The sequence below is a fragment of the Pagrus pagrus genome (genome assembly GCF_965226575.1).
Source record: "Pagrus pagrus genome assembly, chromosome: 11".
Classification (NCBI taxonomy): Eukaryota; Metazoa; Chordata; class Actinopteri; order Spariformes; family Sparidae; genus Pagrus; species Pagrus pagrus.
In genome coordinates this window covers 24,317,905-24,332,218 of record NC_140195.1, presented here as the reverse complement: position 1 = coordinate 24,332,218, position 14,314 = coordinate 24,317,905, and the positions used below count along the sequence as shown (strand labels likewise).

At 40.3% G+C, this 14,314-nt stretch overlaps 1 protein-coding gene across 5 annotated transcripts in view; it reads left to right on the top strand.

The window, feature by feature from the left end:
• Window positions 1-6,449, top strand: part of mib2 (MIB E3 ubiquitin protein ligase 2) — a 44,922-nt gene extending 38,473 nt beyond the window's left edge. For all 5 annotated transcript variants that reach the window (XM_084366654.1, XM_084366652.1, XM_084366651.1 and 2 more), the window contains exons 16-19: window positions 1,929-2,107; window positions 2,254-2,447; window positions 2,553-2,618; window positions 3,608-6,449. In XM_084366654.1, the coding sequence (XP_084222780.1) occupies window positions 1,929-2,107; window positions 2,254-2,447; window positions 2,553-2,618; window positions 3,608-3,849 (681 nt within the window). In that variant the 3' untranslated portion in view covers window positions 3,850-6,449. The remainder of the gene's footprint in view (window positions 1-1,928; window positions 2,108-2,253; window positions 2,448-2,552; window positions 2,619-3,607) is intronic.
• The last annotated feature ends 7,865 nt before the right edge of the window (window positions 6,450-14,314 follow it).

Genomic DNA, 14,314 nt, shown 5'->3' with positions numbered 1-14,314 from the left:
TGTCGAATGCTTGAGGAGTGAAGAGGGCCCACTTAGTGTGGCGATATAGATCTGGAGGGAGCTCAAATTAAAATGTCTGTGGTAAATTAGGAGTACGGTGTAAACACATCATGTCATCCTTCCCTGGAGGAGGAAGTCTTGAACTTGGATAGGAGCACACTCCATCAATCCAAAGAATCTAAAAGGAGCCATGTGGTATATTCATCCTCAGAGGAACTAAATTTACTGACCTCGGGCCTCCCTCGAGTGCATCTTATCTTACTGTGACGCTTTGACATTTTCAATTTTACCCATTTTTTTCTCTGTGAACCATGTGGTAGGAAGATCCCGTGTATTGGCACTGCAGTCAACAACAACTACCTACAGCAATGTTTATATTCATTATGAGCAGAAAGGATAATGCTACTGCTAACAGACGGTTATTTAAATTAAGTTTGTATGAATGTTAAGGATGCGTATGATAATTTGCTGGAGCTTATTAACATTAAACCAACTTGAATTTATTTCTTGGCCCTAAACACGACACTGACGTCTTATCACCTGGTAAAGTTGTTATGGTGAATGTGTCAGCAAGCAATATAAACAACTGTCTGTCTGTCTGCAGTTGTTTACAGTTTTTAGAGCGCTTTCACTGATAACCGCTTCCTGCTGTGGCCAGAAACAATGCTGGGAGAGCAGTGAGAGTGAATCAAAACTGTAAAGCTGCAGCATGGTAGAGAAACAATGAGCTGAAATTGACTATAAAGCTGAGGGAAGCTGTAGATTCTGGTGCTAATTCTCTGTATCACTGTAAGGGACCCCTTTCACATCATCTCATTGATCTCACATTGTCATATAATACATTGATTTTATCAAGAAATATCATTAAAGAAGCAGTTTTTTCTGCATTTTTGGGAAGACAGTTGTACAGTTGATATGCTAACGTGTTAGCAAACATTTCCCTATTTACACATCCAATTAGCATTCGGTCTGGTGACCTGTCAAATGGTAGTCCAATATTCACTCTCTGTAGCTCTGGTTTGGTCTCCACCGTCTCCTCTCCTGAGAGAAATATTTGGATCTTTAGCTGCTAAATGCTCCGTTACGGTCGCCAGCTAGTCGCTACCTTCGTCTGTCTGCTGTTGAGTACTGAGTAGTAGCGTACAGTCAGCCAAGTCTTTCTCACTGAAAACATTGCTGAAGAGAGCAGTGCGACTGAATCAACGGTTCACAAGCCAAATCTGTCACATCATACGTAACAAGCATTCCTATTGTTAATAAAAATATTTAACTGTAAACACCTGCTGAAGGATTCAGTAGATGTTAACATTGTTGCTATCCACCAGAGGTCAGAGCTCTTAAAAATCTCCTTCATGCTTCCCAGAGAGCCCTTTACTCACAAGAACTAGTTAAATATTCCTCACTGAGAGGGCTTGACTCCGCGCTGTGTGCAGCACTTTTTATACGAGCACTTAAACTCCTGTTACATCAGTCTGCGTTGATATCATTGCACCGGCGGAGAACGTCCTTTCCAGTCTACATGACCGCAAACGCTGCAGCTCCACTCAACATCCTGGGCACCTGCCAAGCCGGCACACACACAAATACACACACAACACACACAGGCATGAAGGTGGCTTGACTTGAGTGCTCAGTCCTGTTTTGGCCACTGTCAGCAGATGAGTTATTGGAGGAGTTCTTCAGTGCTGATTAGATTTGAGTTTATGTATCAGCCTCGTTTCACTTTAATTACCTTTTGTTGTTCACCACCACCTGCGTCCTTGACTTAAGTTTTAAATGCATTGTCTCAAGCCCCACTCTGCCCACAAGGTCTGTTCTCAGCCTTATTATTCTTTTATAATATGAGTAGTGTTGTTTTAACTCCATCTTCTTCTCCTTTCCTCTTTTTTCCCATCCTCTCTTCCTGTCATCGTCATGTGTATCCACAGCTGAACGCTTCAGGTCTTCTGGGGAATACCGAGCTGAGTGTTGGTGCAGCCATCGCTTGTTTTCTAGCGCAGGAAGGAGCTGACATCAACTACGCCAACCACAAGGGCAAGAGCCCCCTGGACCTGGTGGCAGACAGCGGCATGCTGCAGCTCATCAAGAGCTTCTCTGAGAAACACAGGTGATCTGTCAAAGAGGCGCTAAAATGTATACTGCCTTTGGATGATATTCCTAAATCCGTTGAATTGATAAACCAAAGAGAAAAGAGTTTTTGTGTGAGCAACAAGATGCATTTGTGCGTTGTTATCATTGTTTGTCGTCTGACAGGTTGCAGCGTCTGCAGGCCATCACATGCGGACAGGGCCTGAGCAGCGCCAGCCTGCGGCGGGTCCACACGACGCCCAACACCATGACCAACCTGGTTCTTCCCACACCGCCAGGGCCCAGCGAATGCCTCATCTGCTCCGAGCTGGCTCTGCTGGTTCTCTTCTGCCCCTGCCAGCACAGTGTGGCCTGTGAAGGTGGGTGGAGGCTCAACATGCATTTATCAGTTCATGTTCGGTCCAAATGTTTTCGTTTTGTATCTCTTCTCTATCTCCTTGCTGACTTTGTCTTTGTGTAAACAGAGTGTGCTCATCGAATGAAGAAATGCATCAAATGCCAAGTCACAATCACCAAGAAAATTAGACAAGGTAAGAAGAATCCTCTTCTCTATTATAATTTGGGATGTGTTAATAAAACACGGATACAATGACACATTTTCCAGCAAAACACAGGTTTTCTTCTTCTTCACATTCATATTTGTAACAAACATATTTCCTTGTCCAACATGTATTGAATCATCTAATGATGAGCTTATCAGTGACCTGACTGGCTCTTTTCATGGGTTTGATTTATTTTTGAAAATACAGCAACTATTGTTGTCATCTTTTGTCTGCATTTTCTCTATTTATAATTTGTTAAACCAAAATTTACTTTCAGTGTTGTCACTGATTCTAGAGCTCAAACGAATATTAATCGCCTACTATTTTGATAATTGATTTATCGATTTCAGTCATTTTTCAAGCAAAATTGTCAAACATTTGCTGGTTCCAGCTTCTGTAATGTGACGATTTGCTGCCTTTCTTTGTCTTTTATGACAGTAAATGAAGAGTCTTTGGGTTTTGGACTGTTTGTTGGACAAAAGAAGGAATTTGTCACTTTTGACTGTGGAAAATTGTGATGATCATTTTCCCCAATCTTTTGTACATTTTATAGACTCAAAGATAAACCAATTAATCGTGAAAATAATGGGCAGATTAATCCATAGTAAAAATGATAAAGAAAACTGTTATTAGTGGCAGCCGTAGTTAATTCATGAGTTTCTTTAATGAATTTAAAGTCTCCTCCGTGCAGACTGTAAAATATCTCTCTGTATTAGCAGTGATCACTCACCTGAGGCGTCGGATTAAAGCACCTCTGTGTTGAGGACAAGCCTCCAATGAAATCGTCAGATATTTTGAGTCATGCTGTATTCATGGTCATGGTTGCTTTAGTATTCAGCCTTATTATCTTTCAACCAGTAGCACAAGCTTTTATAAATGTGACTTCTATTAACACCAGAAAACAATAACCTACAGTTACCGTCTGTGGATTCAGTTCTTTATTGCTTTGACATCTTTCCTCGTTCTCCCCCCCGCAGACCAAACAGAAGTGGACTGCAGCCCCGGCACCGAGAACTCGGAGCAGCACAACCTGCTGGAGCAGCTGCAGTCTCGCTACCGCCAGATGGAGGAGCGGATCACCTGCCCCATCTGCATCGACAACCACATCAAGCTGGTCTTTCAGTGCGGACACGCCTCCTGCATCGACTGCAGTGCCGCGCTCAAGACCTGCCCCATCTGTCGGCAGACCATCCGCGAGCGGATCCAGCTATTCGTCTGAGCATCTCTGTCCTCTCTGCTGTTACCGACCCGAACAGGATGTCGGAGGGGGCTGGAGAGAAGCGAGGGTGGAAGGGGGCAGCGGTTATATCTTTGAAGACTCAGAGACTTATATCTGCCTGTCGCACCCTCCTGCTCGCCCCCCCACACCCAGTGATCGAACACTCACTCAGCCCATAGGTTGCTTTACTATAAGACGCTGTGTTACATCGCTGAGAGTCCACTGTTTGTTACATTTCGAGTATTTTCCCACCTGAGCAGGAACATAACTTAATGTTCAGCGTCAGAACTGACGCTCCGCCGAGCTTGACGAGAAGCAGACGAGGCGGCGTTGCGAGGTGATGCTTCCGCTTTGAATAGTCTGATTGGTAATCTGAAAGAAAACGGTCCCCCGCCTCTTCTTTTTCCTCGGTCCCACTCAGCCTCCACCTCCTGTAATCTGTCCTATCTTTGCTGCTTTAAGTGGATGTCTGTTACCCATCATTCTCTCTGGCTGTCTGGCCTCCTCTGTTTACAAGGCTGCGCAGAATCAGTCCCCCGTCTTCTCCCCCCTCGGCCTGTCCCGTGAATTATGTTTGCTCTCATTTGTACTGATCTCTTAATAATCAGTGTTAGTCTCTGCAGAGAGAGTTGGTATAACTAAAGGCTCTCTATATAGTCCCCAACCACTCGCCTGTATGCAAGGGGAAATACACACTATATATGCATGAATATATGCATATTGTAAAGCTGAAAATGACTGTGTTGTCATGGGTGATCTGTCGTTGTTGTTGTTTTATTTCTCTCTGGTTACATTTGTGGTTTCTAATGTACCGATAAGTATGGTTTTTATTTATGTGTGAAAGGTGGTATTACTTAGTAATCATGTTTTTCAGTTGGCGTTTGCTTGGCAAAAATGTTTTTGTTTCTACTGAAATTCACCCCAAGCCTATGTCCTCTACTCAGGGTATCAAATCATTGATAGCACTTGTGATATCCATATAAGGTTAACGAGCCCCCACACACACACCCCCACACACAACATTACAGAGCTACAGTGTGTCGGGTCATTTTAGTGGTGGGTCACTGGAAGAAAAGGTCATTAATAACCCGGTCATAAAGTCGTGCATAGTGACTACAAAATTGCGAAGAAATACTCAATTTACTTTATTTACCTTTAAACTGTCATTCTCATTAGTGAAATGAATGTTTGTGGAAGAGTTTCTGCAACAAAACTCACATTTTCCTCCAAAATACACAAAAAAAAAACAAAGGTCCATAAAGCATCCCAGACGCAATTGTCACTATGTTTGATCAGAAAGCTTTGTGTCGTTCTGCCTGGTTGTGTCTGAAGACCACAGTCTGTTTGTCATTCGACTGGTGTAGAGACCCCAACCAGCAGCGGCTTCACACTTTAAAGGAGGATACTCATGTTTTGTTAGTTATTCACCACATGTATTGTAAGATATAGAATCAGAAGGGCAAAAACAAGACTTTGTCGTGTTGCACCTCTCGTTCCACGTCTACCTTCTTAGTCATGTCGTGTCAGAAGAAAACAAACCCTCTTTCTCCTCTGGAGTTCTGGATTGTACATCGTCTTCATCCTCTAATGTTTTGGTGTGTTTTCTTGAAGGGCTTATGCATATGAGAAAAAAAAATCGTATCTATTTTAATCTTAATTTAATTTTTATTTTCTATAATGAACTTCCGGAGACAGGAGGGTTTTTTTTGTCTTTATTAGATCCCAAATTTTGGGAGAGCCAATGTTAAAGATGTACATTTGAATGTCGGGGAAAAAAAATGTATCCTGTCTCACTCTGCCTTTTTTTTATGTGTAAAGAAAAAAAGACGTAAGAGAAGGAGCTGGAGAGACCGAGACGTGTTTACGACACGGTTTACTTTGAGGAAAGAACTTTTACATCAGTGCCAAATCGCATGAGGTTGTGCATGGGCATGCACGCCCGAATTTATGTAGACGCACTACGCTAAACCCCTCCAAGCTCAGGCGAGGGTTCAATTATTCCAGCAGTGTGAGTAAACTAAAAGCAAAACGTTGATATTTTATTTAGTTCAAAATCCGAAGTATTATCTCAGCACACTCGGTTACTGGTGTTAGAAGTTGAGCTAATTGTGTTAGCCTCCTAACTTTAGCTGTAATGCGCTGAGCCTCCTCATGTTCTCAATGACAAGTGATGCAAAACTCACTTTGAAAAACGTAACAGTCCCATATTGTTTGGAGCTTTTTACAAGTATATATATTTATATTTTGTGAGACATTATCAATCAAGGGACAAGTTTCTTACAGAAGTTTCAACATTTTAAGGATTGTCCGTTGGTGATCTAGGTTGGTTTACAGGCAAAGGCAATAATGTTTTAGAAAAATGGGAAAGATGTTTGAGTTCTTTCTTTTTCTCCCCCTGAAGGAGGTGGCTGTGAGGGCGGGAAACAATTTATGTATAAAAAACACTATTAAAGCAGCAAATGTTATTATTGGTGTTTGTACAGTTCAGCTCTTGGAGTTCTGATGTTGGCCTTACTGTCCATTCCTCCTCTGTTGATGTTTTTTCAGTTGTATTCTGTACAAAAATATTTTGCAATAAATATGGAACTGTTTTCTAAGGACCTGGAGTAGAGGGGCTTTTTTTGTTATCCTTCTTTTCCAGGATATTGTGATGAGAAATTTTGAAATGTTCTTACACGTGTAGCCCGACTACTTTAAACAAATTACACTATGGTTAAGATGTTGATCCATTTCTTTCTATTAACATTCCCCGTGTCAAACCCAGCATGAAGAGGATAAATATATTGGTATCTTATACTTCTTCTACCAAGAAGAGCTTCCTGTCGTGTCCTGTAACATTGACAAGCTGATTTCTGTCCTTGAGGCACTCACTACTCACCTTAGACTTTAATTCACCTTATAGTTTCTATAAAGTGAACGATGTCATCTTCCCTGACTCCAGTTTGGACGAAAATCTAAACACATTTTCTGAACTTACAGAAGCATCAAAGTGAATGTTATAAGATTTTTCTTAATTTTTAAAATATTTCTAACATTTCCCGACCTATTTCATATTCACACCCCCCACTTAAGTTCAGGTAAACAGCTGGCGAGCAGGTTGTGTTTGCTCTAACACACTTAGTCTGCTTGGTATCTGTGCAGCGTCTCCAGTTAAATGCTGCTGTGTGCCACTTCTTAGCCCTAATTGTCTTACGGCTCAGATGGCTTTGGCATATGACTCAGCGCTTTAGCCGTGACGTCTTCTCTGAGAACAGGATGACAGCTCTGAACACTGGGAGAAGCTACAGCGCCACAACAATCTGCAACAAATGTCTGTTTTTCTCTCATATATTTATAAGAAAATGGTGAAAAAAGACACCTGAATGCACCCTTGTGTGTTTTTCATTTGAGCTTTTGAAAATATGAAATGAAATAAAATCCATGCAAAACTTGGTACAAGAAGTGTTGGTGAAATAAGAAATGCAACAGGGTCACTTTCCAGATGAAAACATTAAGATGTGACCGTTTAAAGGCAGACAGACCTGATGAAAGAAGAAATATAGACAGATTTATACATCTATATAAGGGTATTCATTTACTGTCAGTAGTAAGGGTTTTTCTGTATTTATAGTCAAGAAAGTGGCATTAATCAGTAGATTTTTGATATTCAGATAAAATGTTATCTGCCGAGTGTCCTCTTGTTATTGTTTTGTTTTTTTTAAATTGTAAATCCTTTGTATTAATTTAATGTTTTTCTTTTTCTCCTTGTGATGAAATTTGTGCTCTACTGTATTTTAATATTTATATCAGGAGGATGTCATAACACATCCAAATACAATCTGAAACAGCAGCACAATAAACTGATTCAGTCCCTCTTTAGCAACATATATTTTTATAACAGTAGTGTTTGCAGGTAACATGGTCCTATTATTTTGTCCACCCCGTGTGTCTTAAGAGTAGCAGAGCTTGTGTGGACAGGATGTGATGAGAGCACCATCTAGTGGTGCATGTCATACTATATATATATATATATATATATATATACTTGTTATACTATATATATATAATATATATTATAATAATGTTTCCTTGTTGTGTAACCTCACTGATTATAATCTAACCGACAAACAAATGAAAACAAATGAGCACAATCTATAAGCAAATGCAGATATTCCTGGAGGTCACCACCTTTAATGAGTCTGTCGTGCTTAAAGGGGCACTATGTAGGTTTTGAGATGAAATTCAAACTCAGTATTTTAATATTTACAATATAATTGAAGTAATAATACAAACTCAGAAATATTTATTTTTCCCATATCTGAAAAAATAAGCTATAAAGGTGGCAGGGTCCGCCAAATATAGACAAAATAAAAGAGTATGAAATTGTGTCATCCTTTAAGGTCAGTTTGTTTATTCAGTTGATTCAGTTCAGAGTTTGTTTATTTAATTTGTTTGCGCATAAAAATATCAGTCAATAAAGATCCTCAAACCTACATAGTGCACCTTTAATATATACAGTTTTATCAATTTGTTAAATAATTGTCACCATCAAACACACAAAATATGATTTACATCCAAGTTTTTTTTCTATAGAGGACTGATCGTGGAGCTGGAGACAGCTGAAGAGAGGAGAGGAACGTCAGCCCATCACTCTCTGGGTCCTACAGGGGGCGCACCTGCTCACAGAACTGCTTCCTGAGCCCCATGTGTGCTGAGGCTGCTTTCCCAGTAACCCACTGGCTCCTTTTTCCTCAGTATTTTCCTGGTACCCTGGTATCTGCATCTACTTCTGCACTGTACATTCAACTCAACACTGCGTCACACATATTTTCCTCAGAATTATCCTATCGTGTCCCTCTCAGAATGAATTTCACATGTTTTCACCCCAAAGTGCTGAAGATAAGGTGGTCTTCACCAGAATATTAGGGTTAAGGTGAATAAGGTGACACTTCAGGTCATTAGTGTGTGCTGGCTTTTGTTGATTAAACTCTAACTTAAGCAGAATGTATTTAATTTAAAAAAAAAAAGAAAAGGTGACACTTTGTATTGAGGCCCATGTATTAAATAATAGATAGGCCTAATAAGGCCCTTGTAGTTTCTATCAGATGACTATTTATGTATGTATTTAAAGGTCGATACATGTTGATTAAATGCTTGTTAACAGTTTATAGACTGCTTCAGAACATTGAAAAAGACGTTCGGTTTTCCTCTAATTGTTTATTAAAGCATGACAAAACACATTTATTAACTTATGCATTAGCCTTTATTACTGTTAAACCGTAGCTAAGATTCATACATAGCCTACTTTATTATGTATTATTAGCAGTTACATATGTTTTTTTTGCAGTGACTGGATCTAAAGCGAGATCAACACCTTGTTTGGGACCCTTATGGGCCTTATAGCTGAATATAACACCTTCCAGAGGTGTCAGCCAGATTAGGTAGATGTGTCTTATTGAAGGCTAAATGGTTCACAAGTTATGGCATATTTAATTTTTTTTTTTTTTTGGACAATTTCTTGCCGAGAGTTAGCCAACAGTATAACAACTCTAGTGTCTGCATGAAGCTACAACTAGCAGCTTGTTAGCTTAGCTTAACCCGAAACCCCTAATACCACAATCTGACACTTTATTAGTTTTGTGTAACAACGTGTTATTTAGCAAGTTTAGCGAGTAGCTAGATGGATTTCGTGACCTTTGGCCGTGCTAGCTTTTTCTTTGTGTTATTCACTCTCTTTCAGCCTAGCCAGCCAAATTAAAACAGGAGGTGTTTAGCTTAGCTTAGCAAAAAGCTAACTTGTGCCTAACTTATTCCCCACTTCAGTTTTACACTGTTGGTATGATGTTATATAACCTATGTAAGAGCTAAGATACTCAGCTGTGAGCTATAAAGCACCAAACTTGTTTAACAGAGCCAGGCTAGCAGTTTCCCTCTGCTCACAGTCTCTCAGCTAAGCTAAGCTAAGCTAAGCTAACAGGCCGTAGCTTCATATTTACTGTACAGACATGAGAGATGTAAAAGTGAACAAGGACATATTGAGCGCTTCTCATCCTGGAAGGCATTTGGTGAAAAGATGTTTTCTCCCTGGTCATAAATTAGCATGTATGTAAAGTATTTCCTCCAGAGGAACACAGCATTATTGTAACACTTGTTTATGTTCCTGTAATTTAACAGGATCCATCGGTTCCTGACTCAACAAGGAAGAGGTGACTTCTCTACAGGATGTTCAGTGTTGAAACATTTTTACACATGATCTATTGAACTATTTAAAGTTTTTCTGGGAAGGTTAATTTAACTGTTAACTGGTGTTCAGCCTGTTGTTCCTGTTTTCTGTCTAAAGATAACGAGGGGGAATCATTTTGTTCAGAGGTTTTAGGCTACACATCTCACCAAAGTGATGAAAAGTAGTTTGATATATTGTTAACAGAACACAGAAACCTGGTCCATCTACCTCAGAGGATTGTTAGAGGTTTGTCTCGTTTGCACTCGGCCAACTGTCGCTTCACAACAACATCTTATCAGGACAGGTGAACTGAAAAACAAAACAGGTTTTGGGAACCATTGGCTTGAGTCTGCTTATGATCGTTAGCGGCTCTCTTGGCTCCGGCTGTGGGCCTGAATATTTTAACCAATCTGCCTTCTTTCTAAAAGAAATCAAACTTTGACCAACAACTTCACAGTTAGCACTGAGCTGCTGGTGTTACAACTGTTGGATGTGAATGCTGCCTTTGACTTTTTGTGATATATGTATATTTTTTTCTCAAGAAAACACACAAAACCAACAATGAATCCCACAAACAACAGTTGTCTGATATATATTGTTCCTTGGCGCCACAGAGCTCCATTGTTCACTTAAACCTATTAAAAGCCAACAATGAGCCACAGTGTTGTTGGTCGACGTGTCCCTTCATTACCATGAGGATGTTCATGTAAAGTCAATCCCACATAGACAGCCCTGCTGCAGCAAATACTTGTTAATGTGTATTTATCACATTACACAATTATACATCATTAATACTGTTTGAGTCAGGTTCGCTCAGAATCATAGCGCCCAGCTGTTTTTAGAAAATGAATTGGCTCATTCATTCAACATTTACACTATTGCTCAGTTACGGTGACTGACGGGTCCAGTTGGTTTGCATGTTGTATTCATAGTTGACCAGTAAGTGAACCCTGAGTTTTGAATGTTTTATCACAGGTAGGTGATAAAAAGCCAAAGGTGTAAATCAGAGGTGGGACAGCAGGGGCTCGGCCCGCCATCCAGGAAAAACTATGATCCCACCCCAAATACATAACTTTAAACGCAACCATGTCACTTCAAGAATTATTCAATATAATGAATAATAATGTGAATAATAATGTCACATGATGCAGGTTCAGTATGTGAGTAGGAATCTGACCATGTTGTCGGTGGCTGCCCTCCAATAAGTAAAGCCATTTCTTTACCTCTATCTCTCAATGCAACAAGAACACATTTATAATTGTCACCAGTCTTCATTTTCTCTGCACTGAATTACAGGCTGCTCTTTATTTTAGCTAGTGGTAAGCTGATGTTTGCTAGCTAGTGATAGTTGCCTCAACCAGTGTTTGCAGGTGGCAATGCGATGACGTAGTGTTTGTTAGCAGTTACAGCAGTACTTCTGGACTGAACCTCGCAAGTTGCGTTCATTCAAAATTCAAATTTCATGTCGTTGCCCCTCTGAAGTTAATGTTAAAGCTGAAATATGTAAGAATCAAAATCTTGTCGAATTCATTCTTAAAACAAATAGGGGGCAGCATATCACCAAAATAACCGCTAACTGTAGCTTCAATTAGCAAGTTAGCTCAGTAAGTCAAGCAGCTAGCGGTCTGGACTGGGAACTCAGAGCACTGGGGGAGAAAAGGTACTGCTTTCATTTAAATGTTTGCATGGCAGTTATTCATGTCACACAAAACACGACTTTTCGTGATTCGTTGTAGGATTGGGTTCATGTTTGAACAGAATAAGAAAAAGAAATATGATTTATTTTTCACTGCAGCAGTTTGAGGTGACTTCATCCACAGAAGACAAACGCAGAATTTGCCTCCTTTTGCACTTTCTGCACATTATGAGCAGAGCGAAGGATTAATAAATATTTCAGAGATCATTTCTGCTGATTCCTGACTCCAGACAAAAATCCCCAAAAAATTTTAAGGCAAAAACTAATTTATTATTTATCTGGTGAATACATGTAAATGTGCTGAATGCTGGAGACTCACTGTGCAAAGCTGCTGTCATGATCCCCTGAGACTCAGCTGTTTGTTACAAGGTGTGGCCTCCTGTCTGAATCACATTTACTCCTGCAGTTTAACCACTACAACATAAAACAAACATCCAGCAGAATTTAATGAAACAATTTGAATCTATATGTCAAAAAAAATTAACATTCAGGGTGAATATTTTCTCTAAGATCTTATCTGCTGAACTCATATCTTTGCCCTCTATGTCTATGAACTTTATACAGGTGTAGATGTTTTGGTGGAAAATAACATAAGATGCCAGGGCTTTTCAGTAGCATTGGGTTTAGTGAATCAACTCCCCTGCAGCAGGAAGAAACCAGCAATTCAAGATGAGGTGGCTTTGTTTACACTGTCACTAAACACCTGTTGTCCCATCAACAGGTTGCGTGGCATCGGTTGCTTTCATTCCCAATATGAACAAAAAATCAGCAGATTCACTGATGTGGTTGACGGTGTGGTCTGGGTGGAGGGAGATGTTGTGTTGTTGTTGCTACCGGTTTGTGAATGCAGCAGCTGAGCGTTCCTCGCGGGGGGGCCGAGTTTCACCTTACAGCAACTCAACTGAGGGGAAAAGAGCAGACGTTGATAAGAAAGGATGGCAGTTTTTCTCTTTTTGAGCAAAGTAAACAAAGTCAGAGCAGCCAGATACAATCACTGACGTCAAACAGGAGAAAGGAAAGAGGGGGAACCACACAAACAGCTTCGAGCAAAACTGTTGGAGAATTATGAGCACTAGTTGTTTACGTCAAGATGATGATTAATTGAACGTTAGTACTTAAATCAGGCTTTCACTGAGGTTAGATACTGAGATTTATGGGATTTTTAAAACTTGTTGTAGAGGGAAGGCTCTCCCCTTTTAAGTCAGAGTCCTACTTAATGTTTAGTTTTTAATACATCAGGTCACTTAAAGTGTCACTTGACCAATTTGCCGCATGAAGCTCAGCCTGTGAAATCAGCTGTATAATGTCTTCTGTGGGTGGAGAGTTTCTAAAATCCGAAAAATAAAAAATAACCCTGATGGTTAAGGTTAAGGTTATCGTGGATGAGGCTTTGAGGGTACAAGTGAATAACTGAAAATGCTGGAGTGGTGTTATTGTTGGCAGTGTTTTCCTCGGAGTAGCAACCACAAACAGCCAACAAGTCAAAGCGTGAGTTTATTCATTCATTGAGTCTTTAATGGAGATGTAGCGGCGGATAGAAGCAGTGCCGGGCCGCCAGCCTGACTGGATCTCTGGGAAACTTTCTCTAGATCTCGTCAGAACGGCACAATGACAGCGAGGCTTACCGTGACGCAATCTAAACACTGTTGTGTCGTTTACTCTGTAGCCATTAGTTGTGCAATCAACTCTTACTCCATATCTCCTCAGCCATCAACACCCAAGGGTGACATTACATTACATTAATTTGGAAAACCTTTTCCCCCACAACAACCTACATTTCGCCTCTATTAGGAATTTAATGTCTTGCTCGGGGGCCATGGGGACATGAGGATACAACCATCAGTCCTACGGTTAATAGATCTACAGCCACAGCCTAAACACGAGAGCAGGGACAGTGTACTCTCTACACTAAAGGTACAAGTCATATACTTTACGTTTCTGCTTAACTAACGATGATTAAATGCATGAATTAACAAAAGATGATGTCTTTGACTTATGGGATTTGTTCACATAAAGTCATGCATCAGTTAAGCATTACATGATTTGTGCCCTTATAATAAACTGTTGCCCTGCAGGGATGTTTTTACTTTATCACATGACTGTCCTACACACGGTTATCGGACAAACTAGAAGCTCTGCCGCTGAGGGATCATAACAGCGTACAGCGAGGGGAAACATGTTTGACACTGACAAAAGCTGCATGAATGTGCTGCCAGACGCAAGCGCTGTTTATGACTTTGAGTTAATCTTAACCTTTCTAGACTCGTATTCCTGCTTTGACTGACTATTGGCAGCCAATTCTTCTTCCTCAGCTTAATGATTAATGATCCTCAGGTTCAAGGTGATTTGATTCTTTGTTGTTGAATCCAAATCAGAGCACCGCTACTACAAAAGAACCTAAACGTACATTTGTTTAATGATAATTAAAGAGTTTTTGTACATTTGAAATGATGAAGCTGTCGTCATACACTGTAAGCACCTTGTTTTTCTCTCCATCCTCCACGGCTGGTTGCTATGATGGGATTCCCACTGATGCAATATCAGCCAAGCTCAGCTCAACTCTCTGG